General features: G+C 47.7%; 1 protein-coding gene and 1 pseudogene across 1 annotated transcript; one reads left to right on the top strand and one right to left on the bottom strand.

Annotated features, from left to right (window-relative positions):
• Nucleotides 1–6,877: 6,877 nt before the first annotated feature.
• On the bottom strand, nucleotides 6,878–9,166 carry COX5B (cytochrome c oxidase subunit 5B). The gene is made up of 4 exons (XM_005575020.5): nucleotides 8,869–9,166; nucleotides 7,912–7,985; nucleotides 7,631–7,730; nucleotides 6,878–7,074 (listed from the first exon to the last, which is right to left on the bottom strand). Exons 1-4 carry the CDS (start codon nucleotides 9,128–9,130, stop codon nucleotides 6,962–6,964), a joined length of 549 nt encoding a protein of 182 aa, XP_005575077.3. The 5' UTR covers nucleotides 9,131–9,166; the 3' UTR covers nucleotides 6,878–6,961.
• A 610-nt stretch (nucleotides 9,167–9,776) lies between these two features.
• Nucleotides 9,777–16,775, top strand: LOC107127058 (probable ribosome biogenesis protein RLP24 pseudogene; annotated as a pseudogene).
• The last annotated feature ends 1,700 nt before the right edge of the window (nucleotides 16,776–18,475 follow it).

The raw sequence follows: 18,475 nt of genomic DNA, 5'->3' as shown, positions 1-18,475 counted from the left end.
TTCTCCTGCCTCCTGAGTAGCTGGGACTACAGGCACCCACCACCTCGCCTGGCTAATTTTTTTTTGTATTTTTAGTAGAGACGGGGTTTCACCATGTTAGCCAGGATGGTCTCTATCTCCTGACCTCATGATCCACCCGCCTCGGCCTCCCAAAGTGCTGGGATTACAGGGTTACAGGCGTGAGCCACTGCACACAGCCGATGGGCTCCATTTTCTTTTTTTTTTTTTTTTGGTGGGGGATGGAATCTTCTCGCTCTGTCTCCCCAGGCTGGAGTGCAGTGGTGCGATCTCAGCAGTGGCGCGATCTCTGCTCACTGCAAGCTCTGCCTCCCAGGTTCACACCATTCTCCTACCTCAGCTTCCCGAGTAGCTGGGACTACAGGCGCCCGCCACCATGCCCGGCTAATTTTTTTTATTTTTTATTTTTAGTGGAGACGGGGTTTCACCGTGTTAGCCAGGATGGTCTCGATCTCCAGACCTCGTGATCCACCCACCTTGGCCTCCCAAAGTGCTGGGATTACAGGCATGAGCCACCGCACCCGGCCGATGGGCTCCATTTTCTAAGCTAAGCTCAGATAGAAGCCACTTCCACCCAAGAGCAAAGGTTTGGTCCTCCTAGTAGGGGACATTACAGTTCCCCTGGGACAATTCCCTGGAACAGGGAAAATAATAGATGAGCTTGGAATATTCCGTGGTACCATAAAGTAAGGAAGTGAAAAAGGGAAGGGCTTGTCTAAAGGACACAAGAACCAATTAGAAGGAGCACCCAATGCTCAAATCTGTAACGGATGATAAGCCATGGCATAAAATATGTGAGTCATACTCATGCAAATAAGTAACTGAATAAATGTATACATGGGGAAGAAGGGACGGCTCTCACTTATGGTAGAACTCCAGTTGCTGTCAAAGGAATTGTGGAAAAAGAAAGTCACCATTGAGGAAACACCACAGTGATCATTGTTGCAGGTAAGAATGGAGACAAAAATCAGCGGGCAAAAGTAAAGACATTTGTGTTGTCTCTATCCCTCTACAATATACTTACTAATTACAAAAGGAGAAATAGTAACTTTATGGTGGAGAAACGTTGATACTACCTCAACCAAATAATCAGAGTATACATCTCCAGTAATAAGTCATTGTCTTTTTCGGTTTTTTTTAGAGACAGGATCTCACTCTGTTGAGGAGGCTGGAGTGGAATGTGGTGGCATGATCACGGCCCACTGTGGCCTCCATCTCCTGGGCTCGAGGGATCCTCCTGCCTCAGCCTCCAAGTTGCTGGGGCTACAGGCAGGCACCACCACACCCCACTAGTTCTTTCTTTTTGGAGAGAGTGGGGGTCTCACTGTATTGCCCTGGTGAGTCTTGAACTCCTGGCTTCAAGTACACCGCCTACCTCAGCCTCCCAAAGCACTGGGATTACAGGCATGAGTCACCGAGCCTGGCCATAAGTCATTGTCTCTTTTTTCTTTGCTTTTTGAGATGGACTCTCTCTCTGTTGCCCAGACTGGAGCGCAGTGGTGAGATCTCAGCTCTACTTCTTGGGTTCATGCGGTCCTCCTGCCTCAGCCTCCCAAGTATCTGGGATTACAGGCGCTCACCACTGAACCCGGCTAATTTTTGTATTTTTAGTAGAGATGGGGTTTCACCATTTTGGCCAGGCTGGTCTCGAACTCTTGAGCTTAAGTTATCTGCCTGACTCAGCTCCAAAAGTGCTGGGATTACAGGCGTGAGCCACCAGGCCTGGCCATAAGTCATTATCTCTTGATGATGCACTAAGAAGGGCCTGATTTTGCCTGTGGTGGTCTCGCAACACCTCAATCTAACCAGGAGCAAGCAGCAGGCAAACCCAAACTGAGGGCAGTCTACAAATGAAGAGAGACTTGTCTTGTTCACAAGTGGCAGGTCATGGGGACAAGGAAAGACCAAGTGCAGTGTGAGATCCTGGGGTTGGAAAAAAGACCTTACCAGGAAAGCCAGCAAAATCCCGAAAGGGTCTGCTGGTTAGTCCATAGTACTGCCTCAGTGTTAATTTCCTGGTTTCAATAATTCTGCTACGGTAGTGCCAGATGTTAACATTAAGGAAAACTGAGTGAAGGGTAAGTAGGAACTATTTTTTGCAATTTTTCTCTAAGTCTAAAATTATTTTAAAATAGAAAATTGGGCTGTGTGTGGTGGTGCGTGCCTGTAATCCCAGCACTTTGGGAGGCTGAGGCAGCAGGATTGCTTGAGCCCAGAATTTCAAGGTTGCAGTGAGCTATGAACACACCACTGCACTCCAGCCTGGGTGACAGAAACCCTGTTTCAAAAATAAATAAAAATGTAAAAGTTGGGGGTGGGGGAAAAAGAGCTCAGGGTCTGGAGCTATGGTCTAGGTTCACAATCTTGCCACAAGAAATTGCTGTGTATTCCAGAGCTGTCCCAAGGCTTCCCCGTATCTATTATGGGGATGGTAATAATAGCAACTTCCTCACAGGTTTATTCACAGCCTGGAAGATGAGCCTGGAACATTTTATTCTAGAAAATAAAAAAGAAATGCTCAAAGAGGCTGCGCGCGGTGGCTCATGCCTGTAATCCCAGCACTTCCGGAGGCTGAGGCGGGCAGATTATGAGGTCAGGAGATCGAGACCATCCTGGCTAACACAGTGAAACCCTGTCTCTACTAAAAATACAAAAAATTAGCCGGGCGAGGTGGCAGGCGCCTGTAGTCCCAGCTACTCGGGAGGCTGAGGCAGGAGAATGGCGTGAACCTAGGAGGTAGAGCTTGCAGTGAGCCGAGATTGTGCTACTGCACTCCAGCCTGGGTGACAGAGCGAGACTCTGTCTCAAAAACAAAAAACAAAAAACGAAATGCTCAAAGAATGATAGGGGCATGTCAAAAGGCCACAGGAGCCAGCTTGAAGAGGTTCCCACTGGCCAAATTTGGAACAAATTAAACGCCAAAAAATAAATAATGATAGCCATGGATTATAATCCACTGAATAAAATAAGAAAGCATGAATCCATACTGATAAGTTGAAAGTTATTGCCTCATAAGATAATAAAGAGCTCAAGCCTGTAATCCCAGCACTTTGGGAGGCCGAGACGGGCGGATCACGAGGTCAAGAGATCGAGACCATCCTGGCTAACCCGGTGAAACCCCGTCTCCACTAAAAAAATACAAAAAAACTAGCCGGGTGAGGTGGCGGGTGCCTGTAGTCCCAGCTGCTCGAGAGGCTGAGGCAGAAGAATGGCGTGAACCTGGGAGGCAGAGCTTGCAGTGAGCTGAGATCCGGCCACTGCACTCCAGCCTGGGCGACAGAGCGAGATTCTGTCTCAAAAAAAAAAAAAAAAAAAAAAAAAGATAATAAAGAGCAACTTCACAGTGGAGAAGTTTGAGACATTAGCTTCATCGAGTGACGGAAGTGAACCTCCTCAGCAGCGGACAAGTTGGCATCACGTGCCTCCCAGGAAGGGTGCAGCATCCCTTGCCCATGATGTGTAACCTGAATCCAGTGTGAAACAGACAAACCCAAGTTGTTGGTATAATTCTCAAAGTGTCAAAGTCGGGATAGTCAAGGAAAGACAGGAACTGTTCCAGATGGAACAACTAAGGGCAATGCGTGATTCTGAACAGAGTCCTTTTGCTATAGAAGACATTATTGGAACTTTTAGCAAAACTTGAATGAGTCTGAAGATTAGATGGTAGGAATATACAAATCATACTTTCCTGATTTTGATGGTCATGTTGTGGATATTAAGAGAATGTCTTTGTAAGAAATACACAAGCGTGTGATGGGGCATCAGAGCACCTTACTTTCAAATGGCCTTGGGAAAAAGTTCTTCATTGTGTACTTGGAGAGAGTTTAATACAGTTAAGAGTGAGGACTGGCCGGGCGCGGTGGCTCAAGGCTGTAATCCCAGCACTTTGGGAGGCCGAGACGGATGGATCATGAGGGCAGGAGATTGAGACCATCCTGGCCAACACGGTGAAACCCCGTCTCTACTAAAAAATACAAAAGAACTAGCCGGGCGAGGCGGCGGGCGCCTGTAGTCCCAGCTACTAGGGAGGCTGAGGCAGGAGAATGGCGTAAACCTGGGAGGTGGAGCTTGCAGTGAGCCGAGATCCGGCCACTGCACCCCAGCTTGGGCGACAGAGCGAGACTCCGTCTCAAAAAAAAAAAAAAAACAGGGGGGGGGCCTATATTCTTCCTTGGTGAGTGGAGATGGCATCCAGTTTAAGCTGCTAAGTGGCCAGAGGTTCAGATGGAGCCCTCTTCTGCCCAAAAGCGAATATTTTGTCCTCCTAGTGGGGAACATTATTTGCCCCCTACCACTAGGGCTCCCAGTTACCATGAGGCAAGGCAGCGAGCTACTCCATATGGTTAGCCTGAAGCAGTTCTCAGCCTTGCTGTCGGAAGCACCTGTGGAACTTTAAACTTCTGATGCTTGGGTCCTAAGCCAATGTCTGGGTGTGGCCTGGGCACTGGGAGTTGTAAAAGATCCCCAGGTGATTCTAAAGTGTGCTAAATATGAGACCCATTGACTCAGGGATTGGATTTATTATTCATCTGTGTATTCTTTTCCTACTGGTGCCATAGAAAATTTTCACAAACTTAGTGGCTTAAAATAACACAAGTTTATTATCTTACTGTTCCCAAGTCTAATGTGGGTCTCACTAGGCTGAAGTCAAAGTGTCAGCTGGGCTTCACTCCTTTCTGAAGACTAGAGTATCATTTCCTTGCCCTTCCCAGCTTTTAGAGGCTATTTGCCTTCCTTGACTCGTGGGCCCCTTCCTCCATCTTCAAAGCCACCAACATTGCATTTCTCCGACCATTCTATTTCTCCAACCATTCTGAGTCACGTCTGTGATTCTCTTCTGCCGCTTTTGTGCTTTTTGGATCCACCTGGATAATCTGGGAGTAACTATTTTAAGATTAGCTGATTAGCAACCTGAATTCCATCTGCAGTCTCTACTCCTTCTTGCTATGTGACCTAACATATTCAGATTCTAGGGATTTATGATGTGGACATCTTTGGGGGATCATTATTCTGCCTGCCACTGTCTGCAAATGTACTGGAGATTTTTCTTTCTGCTTGTTTTTTTGGTTTGAGACAGGGTCTCGCTTTGTTACCCCGGCTAGAGTGCAGTGGCACGGTCATGGCTCACTGAAGCCTTGACCTCCTGGGTTCAAGTGGTCCTTCCACCTCAGTCCCCCAAAGTGTTGGGGTTACAGGCATGAGCTGCCATGCCCAGCCCATTTTTCTTTACAAGTAAATTGGTTAAATTTTTAAAAAGAAAAGCAAAGACTTGGAGATGAGGGAGGGAGAAAACAGATTGGATTAATGATATGGGGAGTCAAAAGTCCCCCTCAGCAGAGTTTGAGTTGGAAGAGATGTGGAAAGGGAAAGGCAGGCCAGCCACACGGGCTTAGTGACAGCAGACTAATCTCATGGGCGTGTAGGGGTTAGATCTCACAGGGGGTTATCTGACAGCTCCCCTTCCCAGAGGAAAGGGCCTCAAATGGCAGGTCAGTGCTTGGGCATTTCCTGGAAACAGGTCATGAACAAGGATGGAAGCAATAGCTTTGACTACGCCTTCAGGATGGGCAAGATGAGGGGAAGGGGCTTTTCTCTATCAGCTCCCACTGAAATACCTAGTTTGGACCAATTTTGTGAAGATAGTAACTGAAGCCACCTCTGGCTAATCTCCACACAAAATGAAAAGGTATTTCTATTTTGTAGATAAGAGGTTTTTGAGATTTTAACTTGTCCCAAGGTGTCACAGGTATGAAGTAGCTGAAGTGGGCTTTTTCGGAATTTCTCCCCTCCCTTATTCCCATGCGTATCTCAAGCATGGGAAAAAAAAAAAAACAAAAAAAAACACTACATAAATACCTGAAAGTATAGTAAATGTCTACATACCAAATGTCCAGAGTTCAAATTCTTCTCAACTTTTTTTCCTTGTTTGTTTCCAAATCAATATCTAAACAAGGCGTGCATGCTGCTGACTAGTATCTCCGTTATCTGTTTCTCCACGTGATCTCCCTACCTTTCCCCCGACTCCTTCCAATTTATTTGAAGAAACATGGTCAGTGATTTCTGAAATCATTCCATATTCTGAATTTTGCTGCTGGTGTCCCCATGAATTTTTTTTTTTTTTGGAGATGGAGTCTCGCTCTGTTGCCCAGGCTGGAGTGCAGTGGCCGGATATCAGCTCACTGCAAGCTCCACCTCCTGGGTTCACGCTATTCTCCTGCCTCAGCCTCCCGAGTAGCTGGGACTACAGGCGCCCGCCACCTCGGCCAGCTAGTTTTTTGTTATTTTTTAGTAGAGACGGGGTTTCACCGTGTTAACCAGGATGGTCTCGATCTCCTAACCTTGTGATCCGCCCGTCTCGGCCTCCCAAAGTGCTGGGATTACAGGCTTGAGCCACCGCGCCTGGCCTCCTCATGAATTCTTACTTTGCACCTGGGTCCCTCAAGACTTCAAAATCCCCAAAACTCTCTTCACAAGGCCACCCTGTCTCTATGATGATACTGTGAGGCCCTACTATCCACTCAGCTCTTTACATATTAAGCACCTCACAAGGTATTTACCTTTTTGTAGTTGTACTTGACCCCTGAGAACATGTCCACAGGGATAGAGCCAAATGATGGAGCCAATATTTTAAGTTCAGTCAGCCTGACTCCTCAGCCCGCCCCCTTCTGTCATACTAGGTGGTCTCATTCATTGCATTACGGGTTGTCAATCTGTTCTTATTATTAATTTAAGCACTATACACTGGTTATACACTTTCACTAAGTGGATGACAAGCTAGTATTAACAGATAGCTATTCCCAAAATAAGAATATTCCCTGACTCCCAAAGAATACAGGAAAGAAGTAAGACCAGCCATCTATGGGAGAAGGAGCCAATGCAACAGCTAGTCTTTACTGGAAAGAAAAAACTTTACAGCACATTTTGAGTAACTTAGTACAGGCGCTCAGTGTGCCAGCCGGTGGGGTACCAGCTTGTAATGGGCTCCACAGCGGGGGCATCGCTGGGCTTCGCCTTCACGCAGCCAAAACCAGATGACGCTGGTGTTGTCTTCTTCACCTAAAAGGGAAAAAAGGTGGTTGAGGGTCATCCAGCCTAAAAAGGGAGCCTTTCAACATGAATTTCTTTTCCTCAGACAACTCTGATACACAAGCAGCCTATGGTTGACATCTTAAGAGATCAGTTCAAGCCCTCCTCTCATTCTTCAGATGAAGAAATTGAGGCTCTGAGTTCACCTATGAGTAAACTGACCTTGTATTAGGGTCACTGTAAATTCTAACAATTCCCTTGCCTATGCAGAATGCAAAGCAGGGTCCGTTCTGGTAGGTATTCCTAGTGTCTAAAATGATGCCTGGCATAGAAGCAGTACAACAATAAATATTTGCTGGGTGGGTACTCCTTCATGCCGCAATCCCAGTGAGCCAGTCTTACTGCTGTGCCACGCTTCTTTCCAGTAAGGATGAACTATCAGGCATAATGAGGCTTGAGAGGGTCAAGACCCTGACAGAAACTTACCAACATGCACTCACACACTGAAGATCTGAGTTAGCTTATAGACTCCTGTATTGTAGGATATATTAAGCAAGTGGATAAAAAATAGAGGTGAGGTACTTACAGATGCAGCCCACTATTCTCTTGTTGGTGATGGAGGGAACTAAATTAGGGTCTTCCTTGGTGCCTGAAGCTCCCTTTGGGGGCAGTATATTGTATGGGTCCTGAAAAAAAAAAACAAGAATTGAACCATTATGCCAAATAAGCCCTACCTTTCAGAAGCTCAGGGGACTGTTCCTACAAGCCAAGTTTCCTGGATCAAATACTCCCAGAGATGAGACTACTATGAACACATCCAAGGCCATATAAGTTCCACAGAAGACACAGAAGGGAGTTTCTCCTTACCAGTCCCTTCCTTGCAGCCAGCATGACCTCCCTCTCCAACCCAGTCGCCTGCTCGTCATCGGTGGGAATACCACCTAAAAGAAGACACGTGAATTACGACGCTGACCGAAATGACTCTCAGAAAAATTACAAACAGAAATGATCAAGGAAAATGTCGCCCTGAAACTTCCGTATAAGTTTTAGTGGGCTCACAAGCTCCTAAAGGCTACTCATATCCATGGTCCCCCAAGAATCACCAAGTCTTGATCCACACAAGCAACAGCACTGGGGGAAGTTTTGTTTTTGTTTTTGTTGTTTCTTGAGACGGAGTTTTGCTCTTGTTGCCCAGGCTGGAGTGCAATGGCGCGATGTTGGCTCACTGGAACCTCCGCCTCCCGGGTTTAAGCGATTCTCCTGCCTCAGCCTCTCGAGTAGCTGGGATTACAGGCGCGCGCCACCATGCCCGGCTAATTTTTGTATTATTAGTAATGACGGGGTTTCACCATGTTGGCCAGGCTGGTCTTGAACTCCTGACCTCAGGTGATCTGCCCGCCTCAGCCTCCCAAAGTGCTGGGATTACAGTTGTGAGCCACGGCGCCTGGCCTAGGAGCTTTTCTTTCTCCAACCACCGAGGCCAATTTGTCGACATTTGTCTAAAGGCACGTAGAACCCACTCGGCTTGAGGTGGGCGCAGGTTTGAAAGGCGGCCGGACCCCTCCCCATCCCGGTGGCAGTCTCGGTCCCTCCCAAGGTCACCCGGCACCTCATTTAGGATACTTTCGCAGCGGAGTCAGTTCGGGGGGCGGCAGGAGCAGCGGTCCAGAATTACAGGGAGATGCCTGCAGAACCTGAGGCACTCGGGGCCGTAAGCGGCCACTGGGACCTCGAGAAGCTGCACGGCAAGCCCCGCTTGGCCGCCCTGGGACCACCCTGGGAGGGCAACAGTCTGGTCCCTGGCACGCCCGGCGAGCCGAGTACCTCCAGATGCCATGGAGCGCACCGCAGCCACGCCACTGGGGCCGCGAGCCCTCAGGGCCTGCGCGGCCAGCGCTCCTGCTCCGCGAAGTAACCTTGAAGCCATCGCGTCCTCGACTAACAGCAGCAGTTCCGGGAACAAGCTGCGGAGACAGGAGGAACTTCCGGGGGCGGGCTTCTTTCGCCTCCCGGTCAGCTTTCCGCTTCCTCCCAGCCCTCCAGCCCGCCCACTCCCACGACGGTGGCGGGGACGGAAACTGCGCATGCCCAGCTCGGCCTCTTCCTGCACCGCGCAGCGGCTGAGGCTTGGGGGCGGGTTTGCTCTTTAGTAAAGCTGGGAGGTGGGAAAGTTGTTTTGGTCCCTGGAGCTCAGCGGCTGCACCGCACTGGAGTTCCTACGTGTGTGGCCCGGTAGTCCGTGTTCTGCAAACGTGGAGGCTGCTGATGGAAGTCATGAAGTCCCCGTCTGTCAGGAGACTTAGTGAAACCCAAATGATTTGAATTTAGAAGTGGGATCCTAAAGATCGCTGCGTTCCTTACTAGGCTGGTTAGTGGCAGGGCTGGTTCTCGTGGCAGGGAGTGAGCCGTCGCGAGCGTGTCGCATTGGACGGGACCTACCTGCAGTCCTGGCCCACTTTCCTGTTATTTAGAGTTGTACTGTGTGTGGGAGGCGCGGAGCTTCCGGCCTGGGGAGGAGGACAGGGCCGGGGGCGGGACCCCCTACCAGGACCAAGGCCCTGGTGATGTGGAGGAAGTGGCCACTCTTTTTCGAGGCTCCCAAGGGAGGAGGAGCAGGAAGGGGAATTGATAATAGGAAATGGAGTCAGTCAGCCTGCTGTGACTGGTTTGAGTTCCGTGTTTGAAACGGAAAACGTCGTCCGTCCACAGCTTGCTGTTGCCGCCAGGCTAAGATGTGCAAATTTCTTGGGGTGAGCTTTAGTCAGTATAGCCCTGTGACAGGCCGGCTGCATGCGGTATCTGAGTTTCCCTACCAGATAGAAAATCCCGTTCCAGTGGGAATTATGCTCATCATTGAATCTTCAATGCCTTGCAGAGGTCTGGTATATAGTAGGGTCCAGGAATTTTAGTAAATTTACTTCTTGTATAAAATATACAAAACCAGTTTATAGGGCTTCTCCTGGCCCAGTGAGATCCACTGGAGGCAACTTGGGGAGAATTGAAGGCTCAGGTGCTCCCACCTGTCTCATGCAGGCTATGATATTTTCAAAAGGATGTGGTGGAGCATTGCTTCACAGGAGCACGTCTGGTCTTCCTGGGTGCCCCCTCCACCAATTAAAAAAAAAAAACCTGTATTCTAAGGCCAAAATTTTTTAAAGATTATTTTTGCTTTGAATGGCTTCACTGTTACTCCCTTCTCCCTCACCTCCACTGCAACCCCTCCAAATTGAATTGGGGAAAAATTCTGAGGAATGTTCCCCAAGGATCTATAGTTAATTTGCAACTGTGGTTAAGGTGTTTGTTTGGCAGGAGAAAAAAGCATTGGTCTGGAAAGTAGCTAGTTCAGCCACTTTTTATCCTTTGGGCCACCATTTCTACATCAGTAAAACTGTCGTTCAACTAGGTTAGTATTTCCCAGAGTGTATTCCATGCCATCCAAGTCTCAAGATATCATCTCAAGAAAAAGGACTCGGTCAAGACAGGGAGGTCCTGCATTTGATGACCACCCTTTTGGAGATGGACGCTAGCATAATAAAGGCTCTGATTAGGCTTGCAGCAAAGACCTCTTACTTAATTTACCTGCAGTTTAAGCCAGAGTTTCCCTTCTTAATTGACCACAAAACCCTTTCCTGAGGAACACCTACTAACTTGCCCCTCAGCAAACCAGTGAGATATTCAGCTCTGATATGTTTCCCTGCTGCCTGACCAGAAATGGTTTACTCCAGGCTGTAAAATGGAAATTGAGTTTAGGCTTCTCATTCTCGTAGTAGGCTTGCTTAATAATAGGAAAGTTTTGCAGGCCCTCATCCAACTCAGGAAAACCTCAGCCTCACTCTGGGATTATTTAGATTGTGTGAGTGAGCTCCAAGGTCAGGGCCAGGCTCCCCGGATATCCCCGCTCGTCCCCTGCTGCTTCCACCTCCCACCACTCTTCACTCACACCCAGTCCCTCAGGTCTCCTTTGGAAACAGTTGGCTTGGGGAACAGTCTGCCACCTCTGCTTCATCATTGTCTTTACCAGCCCAATAAACTTACTATTATTTTTATAGGATACTTTTTAGTTGTCAGAATAAATGTACATTATAAGTCAAACAGCACAGATATGTAAGGAAAAAGCTAGCAGTTTGGTGTTTATTCTTTTTTTCCTTTCCCTATGCCAGGGTTTCTCAACTTCAGCACAACTGACATCTTGGGTTGACAATTCTTTGAGGGAGGTTGTGCATTGTAGGATTTAACCCTATGTTGGCCGGGCGCGGTGCCTCACACCTGTAATCCCAGCACTTTGGGAGGCTGAGGCTGGTGGATCATGAGGTCAGGAGATCGAGACCATCCTGGCTAATACGGTGAAACCCCATCTCTACTAAAAAAAATACAAAAAACTAGCCGGGCGAGGTGGCAGGTGCCTGTAGTCCCAGCTACTCGGGAGTCTGAGGCAAGAGAATGGTGTAAACCCGGGAGGCGGAGCTTGCAGTGAGCTGAGATCTGGCCACTGCACTCCAGCCCAGGTGACAGAGCGAGACTCCGTCTCAAATAATAATAATAATAATAATAATATATTCTGCCAAATTGCTTTCCCCAAGTTTGGAGCACCAGTAGGGCATGTGTGGATCAGTCCCCACCACCAAGCCTTTGCAAATTTAGCCCCACTGGATGAAGGAAAAATTAGTGCCCTTAGTGCTGTTGGTGTTTACATTTCAGCTCCTTGACCGCTAAGGCAGTTGAACATCTTTTCAGATGTTTACTGATCACCTGCACTTCCTCAGGGATGTGAATTGGGCTTAACCACTCAGGCACACTATTTAACCTCTTTCTGCCTTAGTTTCATTGTCTTTTTTTTTTTTTTTTTAATTATTATTATTTTTGTTGTTGAGACTGAATCTTGCTATGTTGCCCAGGTTGGTGTCAAACTTCTGGCCTCAAGCAGTCCTCCTGCCTCTGCCTTCCAAAGTGCTAGGATTACAAAGCATGAACCACCACACTGCAGGAGTTTGAGACCAGCTGAGACAACATAGGGAGACCCCCATCTCTACAAAATTTTAAAAATTGGCTGGGCGCGGGTGGCTCATGCCTGTAATCCTAGCACTTTGGGAGGCCAAGCGGGCAGATCACGAGGTCAGGAGTTCAAGACCAGCCTGCCCAACATGGCGAAACTCCGTCTCTACTAAAAATATAAAACATTAGCCGGGCGTGGTGGCAGGCACCTATAATCCCAGCTACTCAGGAGGCTGAGGCAGGAGAATCACTTGAACCCAGGAGGCCAAGGTTGCAGTGGGCTGAGATCGGGCCACTGCACTCCAGCCTGGGCAACAAGAGCAAAACTCCGTCTCAAAAAAAAAAAAATTAGCCAGGCATGGTGCCACCTGGCTATAGTCCTAAGTACTCAGGAGGCTGAGGTAGGAGGATCATTTGAGCCGAGGAATTCGAGACTACAATGATCTATGATTGTACCACTGCACTCCAGCCTGGGCAACAGGGCAAGATCCTGTCTCTAAAAAAAAAAAAAGAAGGCCGGGCGCAGTGGCTCATGCCTGTAATCCCAGCGCTTTGGGAGGCTGAGGCAGGCGGATCACCTGAGGTTGAGAGTTCCAGACCAACCTGACCAACATGGAGAAACCCCGTCTCTACTAAAAGTACAAAATTAGTCGGGCGTGGTGGCACGTGCCTATAATCCCAGCTACTCGCGAGTCTGAGGCAGGAGAATCACTTGAACCCAAGAGGCGGAGGTTGTGGTGAGCCAAGATCACCATTGCACTCCAGCCTGGGCAACAAGAGTGAAACTCCATCTTAATAAACTAAACTAAACTAAACTAAAATACTGGTAAAGTATTTGAATAGGCATTTTTCCAGAGAAGACATACAAATGGCCTATAGGGTCAGGCATGGTGGCTGATGCCTGTAATCCCAATACTTTGGGAGGCCAAGGCAGATGGATTGCTTAAGGTCAGCAGTTCGAGACCAGTCTGGGCAACATAGGAAAATGCCATCTCTATTTAGAGAAAAAAAAAATGTTTTTAAATGGCCAATAAGCACATGGAAATATGGTCAACATATTCATCATCAGAGAAACGCAAATCAAAATCACACTGAGATACCACTTTATATCCAATAGGATGGCTAAAATAACAAAGACAGATAACGCCAGGTGCCATGGCTTATACCTATAATCCAAGCACTTTGAGAGACTCAGGTGGGCAGATGGGTTGCGCCCAGGAGTTTGAGACCAACCTGGGCAACACAGCAAGACCCTGTCTCTACAAAAAATACAAAAATTAGTTGGGTGTGGTGGCTGCACCTGTGGTCACAGCTACTTGGGAGGCTGAGGTGGGAGGATCACCTGAGCCCTGGAAGGTTGAGGCTATCGTGGACCATAGTCATGATCACACCACTGCACTTCAGCCTGGGGGACAGAGTGAGACCCTGTCTCAAAACACAAAACAAACAAATGATAATAAATGTTCACAAAGATATGGGGGTAATCAGATCCTCATACGCTGCTGATAGAAATATAAAATCGTGCGGCTGTTTGGGAAAACAACTTGGCAACTCTTTAAAAAGTTCGACATTGGCGGGGCGCGGTGGCTCCCGCCTGAAATCCCAGCACTTCGGGAGACCAAGGTGGGTGGATCACGAGGTCAGGAGATTGAGACCACCCTGGCTAGCACAGTGAAACCCTGTCTCTACTGAAAATACAAAAAATTAGCCGGGCATGGTGGCAGGTGCCTGTAGTCTCAGCTACTTGGGAGGCTGAGGCAGGAGAATAGTGTGAACCCAGGAGGCGGAGCTTGCAGTGAGCCAAGATCATGCCACCGCACTCCAGCCTGGGAGACAGAGCGAGACTCTGTCTCAAAAAAAAAAAAAAAAAAAAAAAAAAAGTTCAACATTAATCTACCATGTGACCCAGCAATTCCACTCCTAGGCATATCCAGGGACAGCACTGAAAATGTCTTCACACAGAAACCTACACACAAATATTTATAGCAGCATTATTCACAATACTGAAAAGGTGGGAATGACCCAAAGGTTTATCAATTGATGATGAATAGATTAAACAAAACATGAAACAGCCATATAATGGAATATTATTCACCCATATAAAGGAATGAAGTACTGGTATGTGCTACAACATAGATAAGCCTTAAAAACATTACAGTATATCGAAGAAGCCAGACACAAAAGACTACATATTGTAGAGTTCCTTTTATTTTTATATTTTTTAAATTATTTTATTTGAGACAGGATCTTACTTTGTCACCCAGGCTGGAATCCTGCAGCCTCAACTTCCTGGGCGCAAGTAATCCTCCTGCCTCAGCCCCCACAGGTAGTTGGGACTACAGGCATGCACCACCACGCCCAGCTACATTTTGTACTTCTTGTACTTTCACCATGTTGCCCAAGCTGGTCTTGAACTCCTGAGCTCAAGCAATCCACCGGCCTGGGCCTCCCAAAGAGTTGGGATTACAGGCACGTGCCACTGCACCCTGCCAAACAGTTCCTTTTATACAAAATGTCTAGAATAGGCAAATTCATAGAGCTACAAAGTAGATTCGTGGTTGCCAGGGCCTGGGGGAGAGGGATGGAGGAGCGTGGTTGCTGATGGGCACAGGCGTTCTCATCTGAGAGTTGAATGCAAAACCTTGTGCATATAATAAAAACCACTGAATTGTACACTTTAAAAGAGTGAATGGTAATGCATATGAATTATATCTCAATTTTAAAAATCAAGCATCAAGCAAGCAAGCAAGGAAGGTTCACCTTGCAGGGTCGTAGTGAGACGTGGGAAGGGGCTCTGATGGCTCTGCTGCTCATAGGGGCCTGTGGGTCCACCTTTCTCTCCTCCTAAGTGTGAGTTCCTCAAGGGAAGGACCTCCTAGAACAAACTCGTCTCCTTATCCAAGTGCCTGGCATGGGGCTTAGCGCACAGTAAGTGCTCCATAAACCCCATTGATTGCATGGAGACGATGATGCTATCTTTTTGTAAGCCAAGGGGAAGACATTACAGATTAGCACAAACACCTGGGTGTGCAGTCAAGAAGTGAGTGAATGAATCTGCAGAGCTATCGAACACATCCTCTGAACGAACATTTGTCTCCAACAACAGTCCTGCTCCGTGAGCAGAAGACTCAGTGAAGGAACCTTTCAGAAGGTTCCCCTCCAAAAAATGACATCAGAAAACATGAGCTCAAATCATCTCTCTACACGTTTTTTTTTTAGGAAAAACAAGGGGGCGGGGCGCAGTGGTTCACGCTTGTAATCCCAGCACTTTGGGAGGCCAAGGAGGGCGGATCACGAGGTCAGGAGATCAAGACCATCCTGGCTAACACGGTGAAACCCCGTCTCTACTAAAAATACAAAAAATTAGCCGGACAAGGTGGCGGCGCCTGTAGTCCCAGCTACTCGGGAGGCTGAGGGAGGAGAATGGCATGAACCTGGGAGGCGGAGCTTGCAGTGAGCTGAGATTGCGCCACTGCACTCCAGCCTGGGCGACAGAGTGAGACTCCGTCTCAAAAAAAAAAAAAAAAAAAGACTTCCTCTCAAACTTGGCTTTTGGTCAGTGGGGACCTACAAAGGTTCAATGTGTATATCAAAAGTGGTATTTCTGTTTAGGGCCCATTTACCCTAGCCACAGCATGATCTTTGTTCTCAATGACTACAATGTGTTCAGAGTTTGAAAATCCAAATGTCATAAAAACTTTAAAAGAGATGCAATTCTTGCAGAGTCAAGTGGACTAAAACATTCCTGGTAAAGAGCTTACAGTGGATCATTCATTTGAATTTGAAAAACGTAGAAATGAACCTATCAAACACCAGCAAGCCCTATGGAATAAAACTATTGATGCAATTAAGAGAGCTGAAGAGATTAAACAGAAATGCCAAGCTGGCCAGACGCGGTGGCTCACGCCTGTAATCTCAACACTCTGGGAGGCTGAGATGGGTGGATCACCCGAGGTCAGGAGCTCGAGACCAGCCTGACCAACATGGTGAAACCCTGTCTCTACTAAAAATACAAAAATTAGCTGGGTGTGGTGGCGCACACCTGTAATCCTGGCTACTCAGGAGGCTGAGGCAGGAGAATCACTTGAACCCAGGAGGCGGAGGTTGCGGGGAGCTGAGATCACACCACTGCACTTCAGCCTGGGTGCCACAGAGACAGACTCTGTCTCAAAAAAAAAAAAAAAAAAGGCAGCCTTAAAACAAAAAATGAGTTCATGTCCTTTGCAGGGACACAGATGAAACTTGAAGCTATTATTCTCTGCAAACTAAGACAGGAACAGAAAACTAAACACCACATGTTCTCACTCATAAGTGGGATTTGAACAATGAGAACGCATGGACACAGGGAGGGGAACATCACACACTGGGGCCTGTCGTGGGGTGGGGGGCAAGGGGAGGGAGAGCATTATGATAAATATCTAATGCATGAGAGACTTAAAACCTAGATGACGGGTTGGTAGGTGCACCAAACCACCACGGCACATGTGTACCTGTGTAACAAACCTGCATGTTCTGCACATGTATCCCAGAACTTAAAATAAAAACAAAAGAAACGCCAAGCTAAATGTATAATGAACAGATTGAAGAAAAATAAAGAACTACAGAAAATCCAGGACATCAAAGAAATCAAGCAAAACATTTATTTTATTCGAACTCCTCTTGCAGGCAAAAGAAAGCCGTTGGAAGAGAAAGTGGTACAGCATTTACAATAGGCTGTGGACATGGAAAATGTCTCTTAAAAATCTCACTGTAGGCCAGGCGCGGTGGCTCACGCCAAGGCAGGTGGATCACGAGGTCAGGAGATTGAGACCATCCTGGCTAACACGGTGAAACCCCGTCTCTACTAAAAATACAAAAAATTAGCCGGGCATGGTGGCGGGCGCCTGTAGTCCCAGCTACTCGGGAGGCTGAGGCAGGAGAATGGCGTGAACCCAGGAGGCGGAGCTGGCAGTGAGCCGAGATCGCGCCACTGCACTCCAGCCTGGGTGACAGAGCGAGACTCCATCTCAAAAATAAAAAAATTAAAAAATACAAACATTAGCCTGGCGTGGTGGCAAGCACTTATAATCCCAGCTACTAGGGAGGCTGAGTCAGGAGAATTGCTTGAACCTGGGAGGGGGAGGTTGCAGTGAGCAGAGATCACACCACTGCACTCAAGCCTGGGCAACAGAGTGAGTCTCTGTCTCAGAAAAAAAAAAAAAGAGAAAATTCTATCAATACAGAAGTGAATTGTGGACATAAAATGGTCATGCCACTTGGATAATGGCCCTAGGCAGCATTTATGTAACAACTCATGACAAGAATTCACAGCTAGTGATATATAAAAGAAAATATTCTTTGCAGTTAAAAAAAAAAAAAAAAGTAACATATAAGGAAGATAATGAAGACACACATTAGTCATTCATCCCTCCTCCTGGCATCTCAGTTCTGTCCTCAGGGGAGGCATTTCACCCCAAAAGGACTCCTAGGCCCATGAGTAGTGTCTGGAAGTGTTACCTTCACAGATGTTTGTTCTGATTTTATACACTCAATCTACAGGAATAATTTCCTGTTAGACCTCAGCCCCCCATCCTGTGTGGGCTCTTAATATTGGCATGGCTGGGAGGCCAAGGCAGGCAGATCACCTGAGGTCAGGAGTTCCAGACCAGACTGACCAACATGGAGAAACCCTGTCTCTACCAAAAATACAGAAGTAGCCGGGCGTGGTGGTGGGTGCCTGTAATCCCGGGTACTCAGGAGGCAAATCACTTGAACGTGGGAGGCGGAGGTTGTGGTGAGCCGAGATTGCACCACTGCACTCCAGCCTGGGCGACAAGAATGAAACTCCGTCTCAAACAAACAAACAAACAAACAAAATTGGCATGGCTTCCAGCTGAGCTCACCTTGACCCCACTCATCTTGTAAATGGGGTCATCCTCTGAGTTACACAGTGGAATCCCTCTCCCATCTCTCTCATGTTTGTCAGTTCTTCCCCAGCGATAGTCCCTGGAGTGGCCCCTGTTAAGGGCCTTGACATCCACTCCCACACTCCAATTTTACAACCACCTTCTTCAGGACTCCCTGTTTCCCACCCCTCCCGTCTCTGTTTGGCCTGTTCCTTGAGTCCTGAACCCGAACTGGATTCTGCCTGGCCCCGTAAGGTCCTCCTCAGGCTGGCTGACACCTAGCAGTCCTGCACTTGCCCACTGATAAGCGACATCTCAGGCCTCAAGCATTCACGCCTTTGCACGTTTTATTCCCTTTGCCTTGAATGCTTTTTATCCTCTTGGAGATAAATAGTAAATTCCAAGTCAAATTTCAAGACTTTGGGCAAATGTTACCTTGTCTGAAGTCACTGGACTCTCCCAGGCAGGGTTGCCATCTTGCTTCTGTGTGCTCCTGCAGCCCTCCGGGCACACCTCCTTTGTGGGGTTCAGTACACGGCAGGGTTATTATCTTT

The sequence above is a fragment of the Macaca fascicularis genome, chromosome 13 (assembly GCF_037993035.2).
Source record: "Macaca fascicularis isolate 582-1 chromosome 13, T2T-MFA8v1.1".
Classification (NCBI taxonomy): Eukaryota; Metazoa; Chordata; class Mammalia; order Primates; family Cercopithecidae; genus Macaca; species Macaca fascicularis.
This window is presented reverse-complemented; position numbering and strand designations above follow the sequence as displayed.

Bases quoted from the DNA above. Each gene is read 5' to 3' on its own strand.
- COX5B (XM_005575020.5), bottom strand. From the start codon at position 9,130: ATGCGCAGTTTCCGTCCCCGCCACCGTCGTGGGAGTGGGCGGGCTGGA. The intron at 7,731-7,911 runs GTAAGGAGAAAC...TTTTTTTTTCAG, and splicing joins TGGCTGCAAGGAAGGGACTG to GACCCATACAATATACTGCC. The intron at 7,075-7,630 runs GTAAGTACCTCA...TTTCCCTTTTAG, and splicing joins GAGAATAGTGGGCTGCATCT to GTGAAGAAGACAACACCAGC.